The 16,696-nt window shown below is 41.4% G+C and overlaps 2 protein-coding genes across 4 annotated transcripts in view; both read left to right on the forward strand.

Moving 5' to 3' along the window:
- Positions 1–8: 8 nt before the first annotated feature.
- Positions 9–8,734, forward strand: fnbp4 (formin binding protein 4). Of its 2 annotated transcripts, none has more exons than XM_050072657.1 (17): positions 9–132; positions 727–798; positions 895–1,025; positions 2,597–2,771; positions 3,123–3,270; positions 3,434–3,536; positions 3,641–3,985; positions 4,133–4,325; positions 4,543–4,682; positions 4,765–4,869; positions 5,198–5,331; positions 6,317–6,486; positions 7,243–7,520; positions 7,644–7,761; positions 7,891–8,084; positions 8,282–8,439; positions 8,569–8,734. In XM_050072657.1, the coding sequence occupies exons 1-17, from the start codon at positions 129–131 to the stop codon at positions 8,657–8,659; spliced, it is 2,559 nt and encodes an 852-aa protein (XP_049928614.1). In that variant the 5' UTR covers positions 9–128; the 3' UTR covers positions 8,660–8,734. The 2 variants fall into 2 exon arrangements, with proteins under 2 accessions (XP_049928614.1, XP_049928613.1); XM_050072656.1 differs by having other exon boundaries at positions 55–252.
- A 1,167-nt stretch (positions 8,735–9,901) lies between these two features.
- Positions 9,902–16,696, forward strand: part of agbl2 (AGBL carboxypeptidase 2) — a 16,600-nt gene continuing 9,805 nt past the window's right edge. The window contains exons 1-10 of one of the 2 annotated variants that reach the window (XM_050074133.1): positions 9,902–10,010; positions 10,489–10,530; positions 11,568–11,694; positions 12,172–12,345; positions 12,563–12,670; positions 13,633–13,780; positions 13,923–14,178; positions 14,631–15,032; positions 15,214–15,356; positions 15,730–15,889. In XM_050074133.1, the coding sequence (XP_049930090.1) occupies positions 10,495–10,530; positions 11,568–11,694; positions 12,172–12,345; positions 12,563–12,670; positions 13,633–13,780; positions 13,923–14,178; positions 14,631–15,032; positions 15,214–15,356; positions 15,730–15,889 (1,554 nt within the window). In that variant the 5' untranslated portion in view covers positions 9,902–10,010; positions 10,489–10,494. Of the gene's footprint in view, positions 10,011–10,488; positions 10,531–11,567; positions 11,695–12,171; positions 12,346–12,562; positions 12,671–13,632; positions 13,781–13,922; positions 14,179–14,630; positions 15,033–15,213; positions 15,357–15,729; positions 15,890–16,696 lie in introns of those variants that run through there. The other variant, XM_050074134.1, reaches the window with a different exon arrangement.

A 16,696-nucleotide genomic window follows, 5' to 3' on the forward strand; every position in this document is an offset into this window, starting at 1 on the left:
GCTACACACAAAACATGACCGTTTGAACCGGAAGTTGATGTCGTCTTTTGTGCCAGCTCGGAGCAGCGGAGCAGAGCCGCAGCGACGACGCCAGGGAAGGGAGCAGGCCCCCAGACTGACACACAGCGATGGGTAAGAAAAGTCGCCTCACAGGAGGAGCAGTCGGTCGGAGAACGATCCTGCAGCTTTCACCTCCCGGGCTCCGAAGTGGGAATGCCGGAGAGAGGGAAGAAGCACCCTCGGGATCCGATGGTATTCTTTTAATGTTACCTCAGTGGCTTGTTAGCGACAGGCTAGCTGAATGCTAAATGCTCGAGGTGTGAAGAATGGGCCCATCTGGTAAAAAAACCCGACTCATTTAACGAAATTTAGCTGCCGAATGTCTGGCGCAAAGTAACACCCTAACCGAGAAATAGCTAAATGATAGCTAAATGCTAGCTCAAGAAACGAAACAGACATGTTTTGTAAAACGTAAGCGACCAGACGCTCTCGGCTAGTGTGCTAAGCTAGCAAGCTAACGGTTTTTGTAAGCATGCCAAAATAGGCTTATGACTAATAGGTGGCCAGTTAACCCAATCGGCATTTACCTACCAAGTACAAATACCATTACATTTTACTTGCTTCATCCATGAGTGTGAGAATGGTGTCCATGTGAGAGAATAACATTAGCGTCTGGCTAGCAGATGTTGAAGCTCAAGGCTAACCTAGTGGCTGACATTTCTGCAGATGAACAGGAAGGTGATGGACTCAGATTCGTGAGACTCCCAAACATGAAGACTCCCGCAGTAAAGGCCACAGGTAGCGTAACTGTGTGTGTACGTGAGGAGATGTTTGTGTTTGTCAGATAATGGAAAAGCAGCTGATTAAGCCACGTTGTTTTGTCTGCACCTGTAGAGGGCTTGTCCCTGCTCGGAGCCTATGAGGATAGTGATGAAGAGGATGCTGGAGACAGTCAGCCTTCTACTGCTAACTCTCAACACAACCAGTCAGCTGACATCGACAGTACATTGGCCAATTTCATGGCTGTGAGTATAATCTGCTGCATATTTGATTCCTCTGTGTTTGTTACTGGAGTCTTAACCATTGCTTATGTTGAGTTTAAGGTTTCTTTTAAGACATGTATCTTAAGATAAGTAAGCTAATACCTATAAGATAATTTACACATTGTGTTACGATTGAAACTGTAAGATACTGCAGAACATTTATGTTTGTATGGTTCATTACAGCAAGAGATAAAAAGCATTAACCTAGTTGTCCTGTATGTAATTGAAGTGAATAACGAACCTGGTATTTACCTTCATCAGGCTCAGACCTGTGTAGGAATCTTCCTGGTTTGGTGTGATTTGAATCAAAGGCACACTTCACCCATTCACCCACCATTTGTAAATTAATTAGTCATGCTAGCAACCTTGAATTTGTGAACAAAACTTATTTTTTCTCATACGCCTCCATTGAAAATAGTGAACATATTGATTTGTTAATTGGGGGCCACATTTAACAACTGAAAAACAAATCAAAACATCTGTTTACAAACTCTCACACAACTCATGCAGTGTAATCCAAGTCTCATTTATCTACTCTTATGCGCAGTACTTCCAAAACACATGCATTTTGCTAAAATCTTAGTTTTGGAGTTAGGCCTTAAGAGAACATTAATCAGTTTTAATTGAAGTTCAATTTTAAATAGTGAAGTTTTGGCTAAAATGCATGTATTTGAGAAGCACTGAGATTAAGACTGTATAAATGAGTCTTGGATTATGCTGCAGGAGTTGTGTGAACATTTGTAAATGGACGTATTGGAAATATAGTGTTGCTGTTGTGAAATATAGCCCCCAATCAGTAAATCAATATGCCTGCAGTGTTCCATGGAGGCATGCAAGAATAAATAAGTTTTACTCATGAATTCAAAGTAACACAGCATGACTAACTGATATGCAACAGATCATTTTGTGGGTTAAGTATTCCTTTAAACAGTACATTTTAATAGTGTACCTAGATCAGTCCAAAAACACAGCAAAACACATGAAGAATAAATATAATTTTCTCTATTTATTATATCATTTGAATAAGTGAGAGGACAGCATGTTATGCAAAAATTAACATCTACAAAGTGCCTTTTTAAGAATCTAACGTAAACAATTAGACAGCACAGTAAATGGTTATGAACTGAAAGAAGAGATCATTATTAGATCTGTTCTGATCTGATCTGCCTAATCCATCCTTGACAATTATAGGTGGTAAGCTAGTACAAAATTTACTGCAGGTTTCAGCTTTCCCAATTTAGGTTTCTAACCTGGGCCTAGTTTTTCACTGATAAATCACATTATTTCAATAAAGACTTGTGATTAGAACAATGTGGTTAATTTTAAGGTCTGAAAACATAGTTTTGTAAAAAAAAAACATATATATATATATATAAATTCTTGTTGCCGTTNTAGGTTTCTAACCTGGGCCTAGTTTTTCACTGATAAATCACATTATTTCAATAAAGACTTGTGATCAGAACAATGTGGTTAATTTTAAGGTCTGAAAACATAGTTTTGTAAAAAAAAAAATATATATATATAAATTCTTGTTGCCGTTTCTCCCACCACAGGAAATCGATGCAATCACCACTCAGCCAAGTTCAGATGATGCCGCATCTCAACCTACGGTCCCACATACTGCCCCACCCAGACCTGAGGTTAACACTCAGCAGCCAGCCGCAAGTGAAGGACAGAACCAACAAAGCACAGAGTTTGAGTACAATACTGAGTACTCACTTGCTGGAGGTAACTGTCTGTGCTGTATTTAAGATAAGAGTGTTCATGTCCTCCTGATTGACAGTGGACATTTTTCTTTTCAAGTGTCTGTGTTACAATACGTAAACGGAGCAGTCTCATATTAACTATAGTTGTCTTTATGACCAATTGATGCTTTTTTTTGGGCTTTGTTATTTAATGCTGCTAGTGTACTTTGAAAAAAGACGCCAGAAATGTATTAATTTAGATTAATAATTGATTCATTCATGATCTAGCCTAAATTTAGGAGATTGTTTGTTTGTAGTAAGATCAATATTGTGTGCAGTATATCACCTAATGATTTGTTTCCAAGCATCTCATGTAAATGCTCTTTTTTTGCAGTGGGTGTAGAGATGGGAGACTGGCAGGAGGTTTGGGATGAGAACTCAGGCTGCCACTACTACTGGAACACTCTGACAAATGAGGTTTCCTGGGAGCTGCCACACTATCTAGCTGATCAGGTGCAAAGCCTGGGGCACTACGCCAACAGGTGGGAGGCGCTGAATCAGAGATGGTGTTATTACAGCTCTGCGAACAGCATCTTTATTTTTGAAGACCGATAAAATCACTGTACCTGCATTAATTCTTTTCACGTCTTGGTCTCCAGTACTGAAATTCAGCTGTGTTTGATGCATTTTGTATTTTTTTTGTAGCTCTAGTGTCAATGGCAATGGCACAGTGCACGCAGCTTATAACACCACAGAAAATGCTGCATCTGCTGCAGCTCCACCATCGACGAAAGAAACCAAAGTGAAGGCAAGTTTCATTTAAGTCCAACACAGATGTGAATCAACTTAATTCTGTGGTTTTTAAGGACTGTTATTCTGAGTCATAACATATCTGATTGTTTTGTTTAAAAGGAGGTGATTGAGAGTGTTATAGGCCTCACAAGTGAAGAGGAGGAGCGCCGTGGAGTGGCTGCGTCTCTGCTTGGTCCTCTGATCCCCTCTGAAGTGAAGGAAGCAGAAGAAAAATGGAGAAAAAGACTGCTGAAAGGCTTGGATGAGACTGAAAACAGTTTGGATTCTGATGGAGAAGGTGTTCGCCCTGTGGGATCGCCCTCTACTCCTCTGCGGGACCCTGACCCAGTCCCCACTGTCCAGAAAGATCCTGGTGCCAAGAAGCAGTCGAGAGACAACTCAGACGCTGAGGAGGAGACGGAGGAGGACACAATGGAGCTGGAACTGGCTCTGGAGCGGAAAAAGGTGGGTTTTTAAAAGAGTGTTGTTGTTTTTCTCCAGTGTGCATCTTTGCTTACGAGCAGGAGTTACCTTAAAGTGTGCAGCTGTGCCATTTCAAAATATGTAATATTATCAGTGTGACCTAGCTCTAACCTGTTGTGTGGTTCCTAGGCTGAGCTCCGGGCACTGGAGGAGGGTGATGGGAGTGCAGGGGGCTCCAGTCCTTGCTCTGAAACAAGCCAAGAAGCCTCTGGTTCTCGTGGCGTTCTAGTGAAGAAAAACAGATGGAAGGCTGTCTTCCCCAGTGCTCCTAGCCCTGACTCTAACAGCAGAAGCTCAGACATACAAGACAGCACAGAGACAGGTGAGTCCAAATGATTTTACCCTTTTTTGCACTGAAATTAGAATGTGTATGCAGGTTTGTGAGATGTGAGAAAAGGGAAGGAACGGGTCTTTAAACAAGTGCTACTGGAGGATGGCATGAAGGACAGGAGCAGGTGTAAATGCATAAACGTCCCACTTATTACATGTTTTCATCCAAAAATTCTTGCATACTTAAATGCCTCCTTTGTGTACTGTAGCACCTTCTAAAGTCCTAGAGAGCGTTGCAGAAGGAGAGGACAAGGAAATGGATGATTCTGAAGAAAAAGCAGTTACAAAACCTCCGGGAAAAGAAGACATTGAAACAGCTGAGCTCAAAGTGGAAACGCCTGAGCTCAAGGTAACAACAATGTTATGATTACTAACTATAATAATTGTGACCGTCTCTTTAAAGACATGTTTTAAATGCTTAAAAAATGTAGTTTCAGATTGGAGAACTGGCCAACACCTTAACCAACAAGATGGAGTTCCTGGGAATTAACAAAAAGGCGATCTCAAACTTTCAGTTTCTTCTGCTACAAACTGAGGTGAGCGGATCATGGTTTAGTTTCTGAGCAATATTATCATGGCCTCCAGTTGTAGATATCTCAGTGCGACTTGTAAAATATTTAATGCTTAATTTTGTTTCATATCATTTTGCACACAGTCATGTGGTTGTAGTTAATATTTAAAATTCTCATAATAATCCATCACAAGGTGTCATTCTGGGAACATACTGTAATTACTCTTCTGTGTTACTCATCTATCTTGTGGCTCTTTTGTCTTTATGTCTTTTTACCCCCTTACCTCTACTTTCTGGGCTTCTATCTCACTCTTGTTTCCTGTCCCTCCCCTTTCTCTTCTGTTTTTTTCCAGACTCGGATTGCTGACTGGAGGGAAGGCGCTCTGAATGGGGTCTATCTTCGCCGCAGGCTTCAGGAAGCTGCCGAACACATAAAATATTACGAACTTAACGCCACCCCTAAAGGCTGGTCCTGCCACTGGGACAGGTACGCGCTCCTTACCTTTCACATCTCTAAACTCCCTCGTCCCCCAAAAATCTTACCGTGTGACTACACCCCTCTCAGTGCCGAGGTTGCAGACTTTGTTACATGACTTGGGGAGAAGCTTAACCAGTCTGAGAGGATCAAAATACTTACCAGAAACAGACTCTTCAGGTTTCTGTGATGCAATCCTGGCACTCTGCCTTGCCCCGTACTGATAAGGGAGCATCCACTCTGGGCCAGCCTGCTTCCTGTTAAATATACCTGCCACAGAGAAAACTCCCTGTTCCCCATAACACAGACTCTTAAGCCCTTTGTTGGTGAGGGCATTTGTAGACTGATTATGGGTCCAGTCAGTGGAAAATTTTGGGAGGGGGTGGTATGGTAGGAAGGTTGGTTGCGTGGGAGAGCTGTGCACTTTACAGGACTACAACCCCCAGAATGCAATGCAGACAGTGGTGCCCCGGAAGCGAGGAGTGTCGCATCACATAAAAGGTGAAGATGGAGCAATGACGGGAATCCAGCAGGTCAGACCTACTCTATTTCATATGTCTTCCTGTTTTTTTTAATTTCCTTCTTTCTGATGTAAAACCAGTTGACTGTGTGCTTATTTTCTGAACTATGGTTGTTGATGATGATGATAATGATGGTGCTTCCTCCCTGGCGTCTTCCTGTGTCTGGGAGGGAATGGTTGTCTAAAACGGATCAAATGTGACAACCATGGTGTGAGTTGCTGAACCTAGAGATGATTTGTTTTGCTTTCTTTGTTTTGAGAGCAAGGTGGGTTCCCTATCCACATCCATAACTACACTCTAATTGGGCCCTTCTTTTGGACGGCTAAAGTCGCTGTCCATACCAACACTCCTGCCCCCTACTGTGGCCATTAGGTCCACTCCCTTGCCCCTCTGTCCCAGGGTATCATGCCACTCAGCCAGTTGCCAGGCCAGTCGTTGAGACTCTTGCCTTCTATCTCTGTTGTCCCACTCTTTAGAGAGCACAGGCGGTATTTCTATGTGAACGACCGGACCAGTGCCTCCCAGTGGGAATTCCCAAAAGAGGATGACAAGGAGGACGACCTGAAAGGCAGCCAAGGTAGCCAGTTACAGACTTCCAGTCAAGGGGACACCAAAACAGCGCCTGCATCTGCTGTTGGGGTCACAGGTCAGTCTGTCAACACTATTGCTGCTCCTTAGACCTGCCTGTTAAGTGTAGCACAAGCCTATGACATTTTACGTTGTATGAGCCTAGCAGCTAGCAGACCTCTACTCATATGAAGCCAGGGACAACAGCAACATTTACCAAAGGTAATGTTACAAAATTCGACTCTATTACAACTCACAAGGTTCACTGACAAAACAACTGTCTTATACTAAACATGTTTTCCAAACAAATATACTATGCTAACTTTATTAGCACAAGCCTGCTGTGACGTGTAGCTACATTTCTGGGTAAGTGCACATCAGGCTACGATGTAGAGTACGGCGTGGACTCTACGTCGACGCAGAGCCTACGCTGTAGGTACGGCGTTGATTCGACACAGAAGTATAAATCCCACATGAAGAAAACGTTTTTCCTGTATGTTTCCACAGTGAACCGAGAATGCAAAAAAGGCAAATGTTCTTCATGAGTTGAAGTAAATGAGGATCATGTTTAACAACAACAAAACTAAATCAAAACATCCTTATACAAACTCTCACACTTTTTAGAGTATGATTGTCTCATTTATCTAGCCGTTTGCTCAGTACTTCCTTAACACATGCATTTTCACTAAAACCTTATTTATATATTTAAAACATGTCAGTACAAACAATCTCATTATTTCAAGTTCATACTAAATGACATAGTGCTATCACTGACAAGCCCATGTTATTCTTTTTTTTTTTTTTTAAACAAGATTGTCTTCTTTTCCATCTGCAGCCCCACCAGCACCTCCTCAGCCCAGTGCATCAACCCTCTGGTTCCCACCTCAACCTCCTCTTCCTGACAGCCCACCTCCACCTGCACACTACCCCCCGCCTCCACCTCTACCCCCTGGCTCACCTCCTCCACCTCCTCCACCGCCTGACAGCGATGGAGAGATCATGGAGGTGGAGATGGAGATGGATGATGATAACGACGGGGAGCCTCCAGCCCCTGGAACGGAGGAAGACGGCAGCGGGAGGCCTCCTTTACCTCCGGGCACTGCTAGCGTGAAGGTATGGGAGTAATGAAGTTTCTTGTTTGATTAGTGTACTAGATAATGCTATATGTGTAAACTCAAAATAAAGGGGCCATCAGCCTTTAACTTATTTTATGTTTTTTTTTTGTCACTCACACAGATTACGGAGACGTTGGGATCCTTGGGGAAGGGTCAGAAACGTAAAGCCAGTCAGCTGAGTAAAGCCATTACTATTGGCAGCAGTCCCATTCTCTACACTCAGCCTGCTGTCAGCGCAGGTAAAATATGTCACTACACAACATCTGCATTATACATTAATGATATAAGAAACAAAAATGCCTATTTGTGTAAACAGCATTATTACACAACAAGACTAGAGCCCAATATCAGTGTCTCTTCGTCTGCAGCTCCTCTAATGTCAGCAGCTGCCTACTGGGGTGTGCCGGCTGTCGCTGCCCCTTTGGTCCCCTGTGAACCTCCTGCCCCACCTGTACCTGCCCTGCCTCCTCAACCACCACTGCCACCATCCCAGCCGCCCTTTGAACCTCCTGGAGCCAAAGCTGTGCCCACAGACAAGATCAAGAAAGTGAAAAAGGATAAGGTTAGCACTGGAATTAACATTTTACACCAAGTGTTAAGAGAGGGCACTAGAGCCGTTAGAGAAATGTGTTTTGATACCAATAATGTTCAGTTTTAAGTGTCCTTATTTCCATTTTGTAAACCTACTGCGTTGATTTTCTTTACGTTTCATACTTCCCATCCAATGCATTGAATTTTTTTTTCTCTTTGTCTCTATAGTCAAAGAAGAGTAAGATCAAAATGCCTTCCCTGGTGAAGAAGTGGCAGAGCATCCAGAAGGAGTTGGATGAAGAGGAGAAGAGCAGCTCCAGCGACGAGGACAGAGATCAGCTCAACAAAAAGAGTATCGAGGAATGGAAGCAACAGCAGCTTGTGACGTATGTTTGAATAGACTAAAGCGTTTAATAGTTATAAGGATGTAGCTAAAATATTTCATGATCACTCTCTGTTTCTTCTGCTATTTTTCCATCTATGTAACCTTTGACTAACTGTCCTTAACTCTACAGAGGGAAAGCATCCAAGAATGCCAACTTTGAGGCACTTCCTGATAACTGGCGGGACCGACTGAAGAAACGGAAGATGGCGAACAGCACGTAACATCCAACCTGGGTCGCACTCCGCCCAGTTAGCTTTTTTTTTAATCCACTCCAATCATTACTATATGGTGATCATCATTTTTGTTAAATGATCTAAGAACTTTCTTTACCATTTGACTTGTTCACCATGGAGACATTTCGAGGCCCTTACATGGCAGGCCATTTACCAGAAGGGTTGGAATGTCCTCCTCTTGTTTTTGTAGCCACGACTGTAAATGTGCCAAAAGTCTTGGGTTCATCAGAAATACTTCACCACCATTTTGTACAGACCACACATAGATGACCACCACAGTTTGTTTGGAGGGATTGTCTATTTTATTGAGCATTTTTATACCTGTGTACATATGATGTATAATGGGATAAGCCATGTTTTTGGAAGGGGAGGGAACATCACTGAACTTGTACATTTTGTAAAAAGTTATTAAACTGTTTTTCCAAAGCCACCTGTGTTTTTGTTTATTTTTGTTTTGTCTTTTACATCATATGTCTTTATTTTTTATCCCTATGTGCTAAAGATATTCATGGCAGGAGGCATGTACTTCTCATTCTTCTTCACATGATATCTCAAAATGATGATGTCTTATTTTCAAATTTTCCACCAACCTTCACTTGAACTCAATAATGAACAGATCAGAATTTAGTGTTCAAAGGTCAAGGTCATTGTGACCTTGCATTCATCTCATTCTTGTGAACAATATCTCAAGGAGGCTTTAAGGGAATTTGACACAAAATTTGGCACAAACGTTTACTTAAGAATGAACTGATTAGAATTTGGTGGTCAAAGGTCAAGGTCATTGTGACCTCACAAAACATGCTGTTAGCCATAACCCAAGAAGTCATATGCTAATTATGACAAAATTATATATAAATGTCTAATAAAATATGATTAAGTGATGGCATATTATATCTAAAAGGCCAACTTCACTGTGACAATGTAACACAAAAACACTCAACATCATAACTCAGGAACAGAAGGGGAGACATGGTCAGATGCTGAATTGGTGACTCTACTTAGTGCCTGTTTTTTGAAAATTATGAGTATCAGCACAATAGCGAGTAATCCCCATGACATTTTAGTCACACACACAGACACAACATAACACTGCTGTACTGCAGCTTTGTCACTATTTTAATCAAAAACACCAGTCACACGTTTCACGACACTTGAGAAGCATTTCCTGCACATCTGAACAGCTTCAACGGCAAGGAATCTCCATGGCGACCGCAGTGTTGTGAGACGGGTGGTTGCCTGGCAACGTAAGGCACTGAAAGATTCCTCCACTCGCAGTGGCCGCCAACTTTTCTTTTCGCGCCTGTGTATATAAAGAAAGTGTAGGTGGAATGTAAGCGAGGTAAGTGGGTTTCAGACTTTGATAAATATTTTAAAAAGCAATACAGTACAAGTCGAGACCAGCGCGGTGACAGTTAGTCAGTTGAAGACGCTTAAAAAATGTCAGCAACACAGGAAAAAGGCAATAATTCATAAATGTGGTAGCCGTGGTGCTCTCAGAAGCTTATAAATCTGAATTTAACCTGTTAAACTCATGTAGAAATACTAGAAAGCCGGTGTAACACTGTAATCTGTGACCCGTCAGATTCTGTGACCCAGTAAGACCAGACCCCTTAAAACGTCGTTTAGTTTTGTGAGTTAAATGGTTAGGGTTGGAGGTTAGCAGGTGTCCTGTGCTGAAGACGGAAATTGCACTGTTGCATGAGCTGCTGTGTTGGAGCTATCTAGCAAACTAGGGAAGTTACATTAGTTTACATTATAACGGTGTACTTTATGGAGAGAGGAATACTTTATCTGTCTGGCTTTTTACTTTTCTGCAGCCAAAAATGCCTGGAAGAAATTCCACTCTGGATATCTTACATGTAAGTTTTTTCCAGCATGTTTTTTGTCTGTCAACTTACTCAAAATACCAATGTTATTTTAGACTATCTTTGTACACACAGGCTGAAGTCATATTATTTTACAGTGGGTTTTTTCATCACCATAACAGGATCATTAGACAGTGGTGTGTTACTCCCAGTGACTTTCAATAAGCAACAAAATATATATCCTCCTGAGACCCTGTGTCCTCATATTAGGACATCACACTTTGGGTTTACTGGACCTTGTACATCATTCTGCTTAACTTAGACCTGTTGTCCTCATTCACGGACACTTGTTTGTGCTATGTACATGTAGTAGTGTTAAGAGCACAATACACTAACCCATGTAAAAACAAGATGGCAGCCTTCATTGCCAAGTTAGTCTGCAGCCGATCCCGACACAAAAGTGGACAAAGCACAAAACCTGATCAAATTTAATGTCTGAAACTTGTTTATTTATGATTAGTAATGTTTGTAGTTTGATATGCCAACAAATTTGACCAATTTTTGCAACGGTTAAGATGCTGTAAGAAAGTACTCATTTGCAGACATTGGGAATTTTTCATCAGCCTGTGAGGGACATTGGGACTTTATTACTGTCTCGTTTGAGGACATTAGGACTTTACTGTCATTATTGGATACTGGAACTTTATTTATTTATTTATTTATTATCATTGACTTTGTGTAGTTTTTTTATACTTATAAGGTCCTACTAATCTCAGATAGCTAGGAAAAATTGAAAATGCATACCAAACAAAAGTTCGGGTCTCAGGAGGATAAGATAGGCATGTATGGAAAGCTTAATCTGTTTTAGTACCAGCAAGAAGACTCAAATTTACTATAGCTGATATTCAGTGAGAAAGGTCCAGGTAGTGCAAGTGTTTTCAAAAACCCATATTGGTTCATGATAATTACAGAATTCATCATTACACTAACCTTATTACAAGCCTAGGTTGATACAGGGAGCAAGATAATACACTTCTTACTGTAGTAATTAGGATGCAAAATTGATGATGTTTTATGATTTTTCCAATCAGGCAGAGAAAACACCACCGGCCATCTCTGCTATCAGGAACTGGTGGAATACCCACCAGCTGGATAAATCGGACACCAATGACTCCAACATAGAGGAAGATGAGGAGGAACTGGCAGGGAGGAGACTGTGTAAGCTGTTTTCATATGCATTTGGAATAAGATATATGAGAACTATATATAGCCTGTAACTGTAATGTGAATTGGAAGTAGTTAATGTAACTCCACCACAAAGATCTGTATCGAACTGTCGCTGTTAAACATCTTTTGACACCACTGTCTCATGTTTGATGTGGAGTGGGAATGCTACTGCTGACTGTCATGTACAGTCTTGGGTTTTCCTGTCACATCTCCTTACCAGCAGTGTCAAGCTGTGGCATTTATGGTATCTCCTCCCTAATGCTAACATTATATATTTAACAAGCTCTTTTGTGACTGACATAATTAGAGCAATCAGGTGCAGCATAATCCCTTCTTAAATGAATAAGCTTGTCTGGTCTAGATGAGGTAAACAAGCAGAGCTGATGAAAAATGCATATCCGTAGTTCACTGGAAAAACAGGAGCACTAAAGACCAGTAACTGAAGGTGTGATTCATGTCTCCACACAGTATCTTTAAAGCTAAGTCAGACTCTGAGGACCAGGCAGCTGCTCATAGACTTTGATGGTGGCAGACCTATTTTGAGTCTCAGGGCACCGCTGGACCTGGTGAACTTCCCAGCTATCTCCCACCCCCGTTGGCCCGTAGAGTGTGAGGTCATCAGCGATATCATCCATCATATAGGTAATTGAAAATTGTATTAAAACCATTATATTACTGATATGCATAAAGGTGTTAATCAGCCCAAAAGAAGGCAGTGACTCAAATTTGTGAGCAGATGCTTCAGGCAAAACATACACAGTAACAAAATAATCAATTAATTAAATACAGTGTAAAACCTGGTATGTCCTTTTGCTGTTACTGTCAATATGTAATGACACCCAGAGACTGTGTGTTGTAGAATGGGACCCCCCAGAGCCAGAGCCTTTCTACCAGTACACCGGACATGAGAGGACACCGATGCCAGCAGGAGAAGAGAGGGGGAAAGTGGTGTACTGCATTGATCATGGTAACTAATGACACCAGAGGCTTTTTTGTTTGAACAACAGGTCACATGTACAGTATGGCTATGCAGCAGAGCTGTGGATTTGAGTCACATGACTAGAACTCAACATTTAATTCCCCTGATGATCCACTCTCTTTGAACTAATCAGACAGCATCAAATCAAGTTGCACGGGAGAACCATGAAGAACTAACATTACGTTACTGAGCACTAGTTTTGAAAAAAAAAAATACCAGAGATAATTCTGCTCACGTACAAAAACTATGTGGTGGTCAACAAACATGAATTGCCATATGCAAAACGTGCTGGTCAAATACTTCCAACAAACTTGTGTTTAACAAATACAAATTTTTAAGGATTCGTGACATCCGTAAATTTAATGTATTCTGACTCTGTTGTAAATTGGCATAACATTTGATCAAGAGCAATTTATGACTTGTTTAGGATTCAAAACTCAAAGTTTTGATCTTGGGACTTGACTCTGGACTTGCTTGTCTAGACCTGGGACTAGAGTTTCAAGATTTGTGACTTGGAGTACAGTGTGTCATTATGGTGTTGTTGACAAATTCTTCTGAACATAAGAAGTTTGAGTTACTTCATCCTCCACAGGTTAGAAGGTTAGTGTAAATTTAAAGGCGACTGCAAACATTTGTATACTAGTGAGGACAAACCCAAACTAACTCCTAAATGCTTCAAAATGTGAATTTCATATTGATTTTACAATTTAAGTGCTTTATAACAATGTACAAGTCTTGCTGACTGTTTCATATGTTATATCATGGGGATTGTGGTGAGGCATTAGTGTCCTCCCTCTGCATTGTTATCATAGATACTAAGAATTAATAATTTTCTAGATACACATGATACACGCCGCCACTGCTTTCTGTAAAACACCTCAAGTCCATGTTTACTGAAAGCTTTATAACATTAACTTTGACTCTTTTCATGTTGTTCCTTCTGGTTTAAGCCCTTAAACGTCCTTATTTCACCTGCTCCTGTGTCGGAGGAAGCAGGGGGCCCATTAAAAGCGCTACTTCTTACGGCAATCAGACAGACTTCACCCTTGAGTTTGAGTCACGCTTTGAGAGTGGGAACCTTCAGAAGGCTGTGCAAGTGTGAGTCTCTGCAGCCTAACCGAGTGATAAGTTGTTGTAGCTTTTCAATCATTACTGTGTGTTTTCATCTTTGTTAATATCTAATATGGCTCCAGGTTAAGTTACTCTGTCTGTCTGTCTGTCTGTCTGTCTGTCTGTTCAGGGGCATCTATGAGTATGAGCTTAGCCTGCGCACAGACATTTACACCAAAAAGCACACGCAGTGGTTTTACTTCAGGGTCAAGAACATGAAGGCTGAAGTGACCTACCGCTTCACTATCATCAACTTGATGAAGAGCAGCAGCCTGTATTCACACGGTATGAGACCCCTCCTGTACTCTGAGAGGGCTGCCAATGAGGAAGGTGTTGGATGGCAACGCATCGGCTCCAACATCAGATACTACCGTAACTGCAATCAGGTAGGTGAAGTTTCTGACAGGAGTTGGAGAATTAACTTGGCAACTCAACTTGCTTTTTGTCAGTAAACTGTAATTTAATAGCCCATTTTCTGCCTTTCCAGAAGCTGTCATGTTCAGTTATGTGAATAAAATCGAGGCGAGGGAACAAGGGAGGGTAGTACAGGCACTGCTTCATATAAACTGGAGTAAAATGTTACATGGCTGCCACCTTTCATCCAGAAATTCCACAAATAGAGTGAAGACGACAATCAGAAATGAATATTGCAAGTTGATTTTTGTACTTAAGTGCTTAGGTGGGAAAAGTCCTCAATGGTTAGTGGTAAAATTAAGTTTGAGATCTATAGTAAGTAAATTAAAATGTATAGAAAACTTCTGTGGTCCGTCACTAAACTGTAATTATAATTGAAGAAGCAGGATCTCTTTTAAAAACCATGATCTCCATCTCTATTTAGAACACAAAGGACAACAACAGCGACACAATCACCCTGTACTCACTCACCTGGACTCTCCAGTTCCCTTATGACTCCGACACCTGCTATCTGGCCCACTGCTACCCCTACACCTATTCACGCCTGCAGCGCTACCTCAGGTGCATTTCCTCCAACAGAGCAGTTGCGTCATACTGCACACTGCGGGTTCTGTGCCACAGCCTTGCTGGGAACGCTGTGTATGTGGTGACAGTAACGTCCCGGGGAGGCAGCAGGGTGGATGGTAAGGCCAAAAAGGCTGTAGTGGTGACGGCCCGAGTGCACCCTGGGGAAACCAATGCGTCCTGGATGATGGAAGGGTTCCTAGACTTCCTGCTCGGTGACACGGAGGATGCTCAGCTACTCAGAGACACTTTTGTCTTTAAGGTGAAGGACCTCAAGCTCAGAGTCTCTTATCTGTTTTATTATCATGGTCACTGACCTTCCAATTTGTGAGATATCTGAATAGTAATTTATTAAGCTGATGGTGAATGAATAGAATGATGATGAAATTGTGTTGTTGCTATCAACACTGTTTTTTTTCTCATTTGGATTTGTGGTGCTGCAGGTGGTGCCAATGCTGAACCCAGATGGTGTGATAGTGGGCAATTACCGCTGCTCTCTGGCAGGCAGAGACCTCAACAGAAACTACAGGACATTGCTCAGAGATTCCTTCCCCTGTGTGTGGCACACCCGAAACATGGTGGAAAGGTATGACAGTGCACATGCTGGAACAAACACATTAAAACACATACTACATATTAAAGAACTTGCAATTCAGTAAAAATTCAGCAATTCAGTGGTTGCATTGATCTTCCCCTCTTTTTTTCCTAAGTGTATTATCAATTGATGTGTCTGCTTATACAGTAAATTGTTAACAGTATGCAGGTCAGATGAAAGGCAAATTAATTTGTTCATTTAAAGCTTATGGAGACGACTTAATGATCAGTTCTTCCACTTTTTGTTCCTTTTTGTTGTTCCCAAACATGGCTCATGCTGTATTTGCACACTCTCTATTACTCTTGTGTGTTTTTCAATTTGGGATTTTGACAGGCCAAAATCTGATACGATAAAATTTCCCCAGGCTGACGGCTGAAATGGACGTGGTTCTTTACTGTGACTTTCATGGCCACAACCGTAAAAACAACGTCTTCATGTACGGTTGTCACAGCCGAGATGATGCTGCACTGAAGCTTCAAGAGAGAGTCTTTCCACTAATGATGAGCAAGAATGCCAGTGATAAGGTAAAGTCACTGTATTTAAAAAACTCTTTCAAACCTATATAGGGATGTCCCGATCCAGCTTTTTCACTTCCGATCCGATACCGATATTACAGCCTTAGGTTTGATCAAGCAAAGAACAACTACTTAATCAGGTTAGTTAGAATGATCCACAACAGTTGGTATGAGAAACTGACCTGTTTATTGTTAACAGGGTTAAATAAACAAACTTTAAACTTGAACATTAACATTAAATAAAAAATATAGCTGGTTTGCTTTGGCTGCTTTGGCCCCTTAATAAATAGAAAATGAATCAACACAAGAAATCTTTAAAATGTCTAACAATGAAATTAAAATAGCAGCAAGACTCCACACACTTGTGCTTTGACCCCCTAATAAATAAAAAAAAGATTAACACCACAAGACATTGTTGCCATTTAACAAACAATGCAGCCTTTCTTTTTCAGTTATTTTAGTAGTGTTTTTGTAGTCCATCCATGGCTCCAATTTCACTAATTGTGCCCAAAACAATGCCATCAGTGCTCTTTACTTACCTAGTAAGAGTGTAAACCAAATAAAAATATCACTCTCAAAAAACCAGAGCAGAAAACGAAATGTTATGACTATAACTTCTGTTCCCTGAAGGAGAGGAACGAGGTACAACACATATAGTATGGGATATCATGCCCCCGCGTGGCCTGACTGAAGAAACCTCTATTCACGCCTTTAAGGCAGATGATCTGTGGTGACACATGTGAGGCCCCGCCCGCACATATATACCTGCGTCGCCACAGTCATTCTTCAGTTCGATAGCCGCTCTTCACCGAGCCC

Source organism: Epinephelus moara, chromosome 20 (genome assembly GCF_006386435.1).
Source record: "Epinephelus moara isolate mb chromosome 20, YSFRI_EMoa_1.0, whole genome shotgun sequence".
NCBI lineage: Eukaryota > Metazoa > Chordata > Actinopteri > Perciformes > Serranidae > Epinephelus > Epinephelus moara.

Coding starts and splice junctions, on each gene's coding strand:
- fnbp4 (XM_050072656.1), top strand. CDS start 129: ATGGGTAAGAAAAGTCGCCTCACAGGAGGAGCAGTCGGTCGGAGAACG. Junction 3,986..4,132: donor TGGCTCTGGAGCGGAAAAAG/GTGGGTTTTTAA, acceptor TGTGGTTCCTAG/GCTGAGCTCCGGGCACTGGA. Junction 7,521..7,643: donor CGGGCACTGCTAGCGTGAAG/GTATGGGAGTAA, acceptor TCACTCACACAG/ATTACGGAGACGTTGGGATC.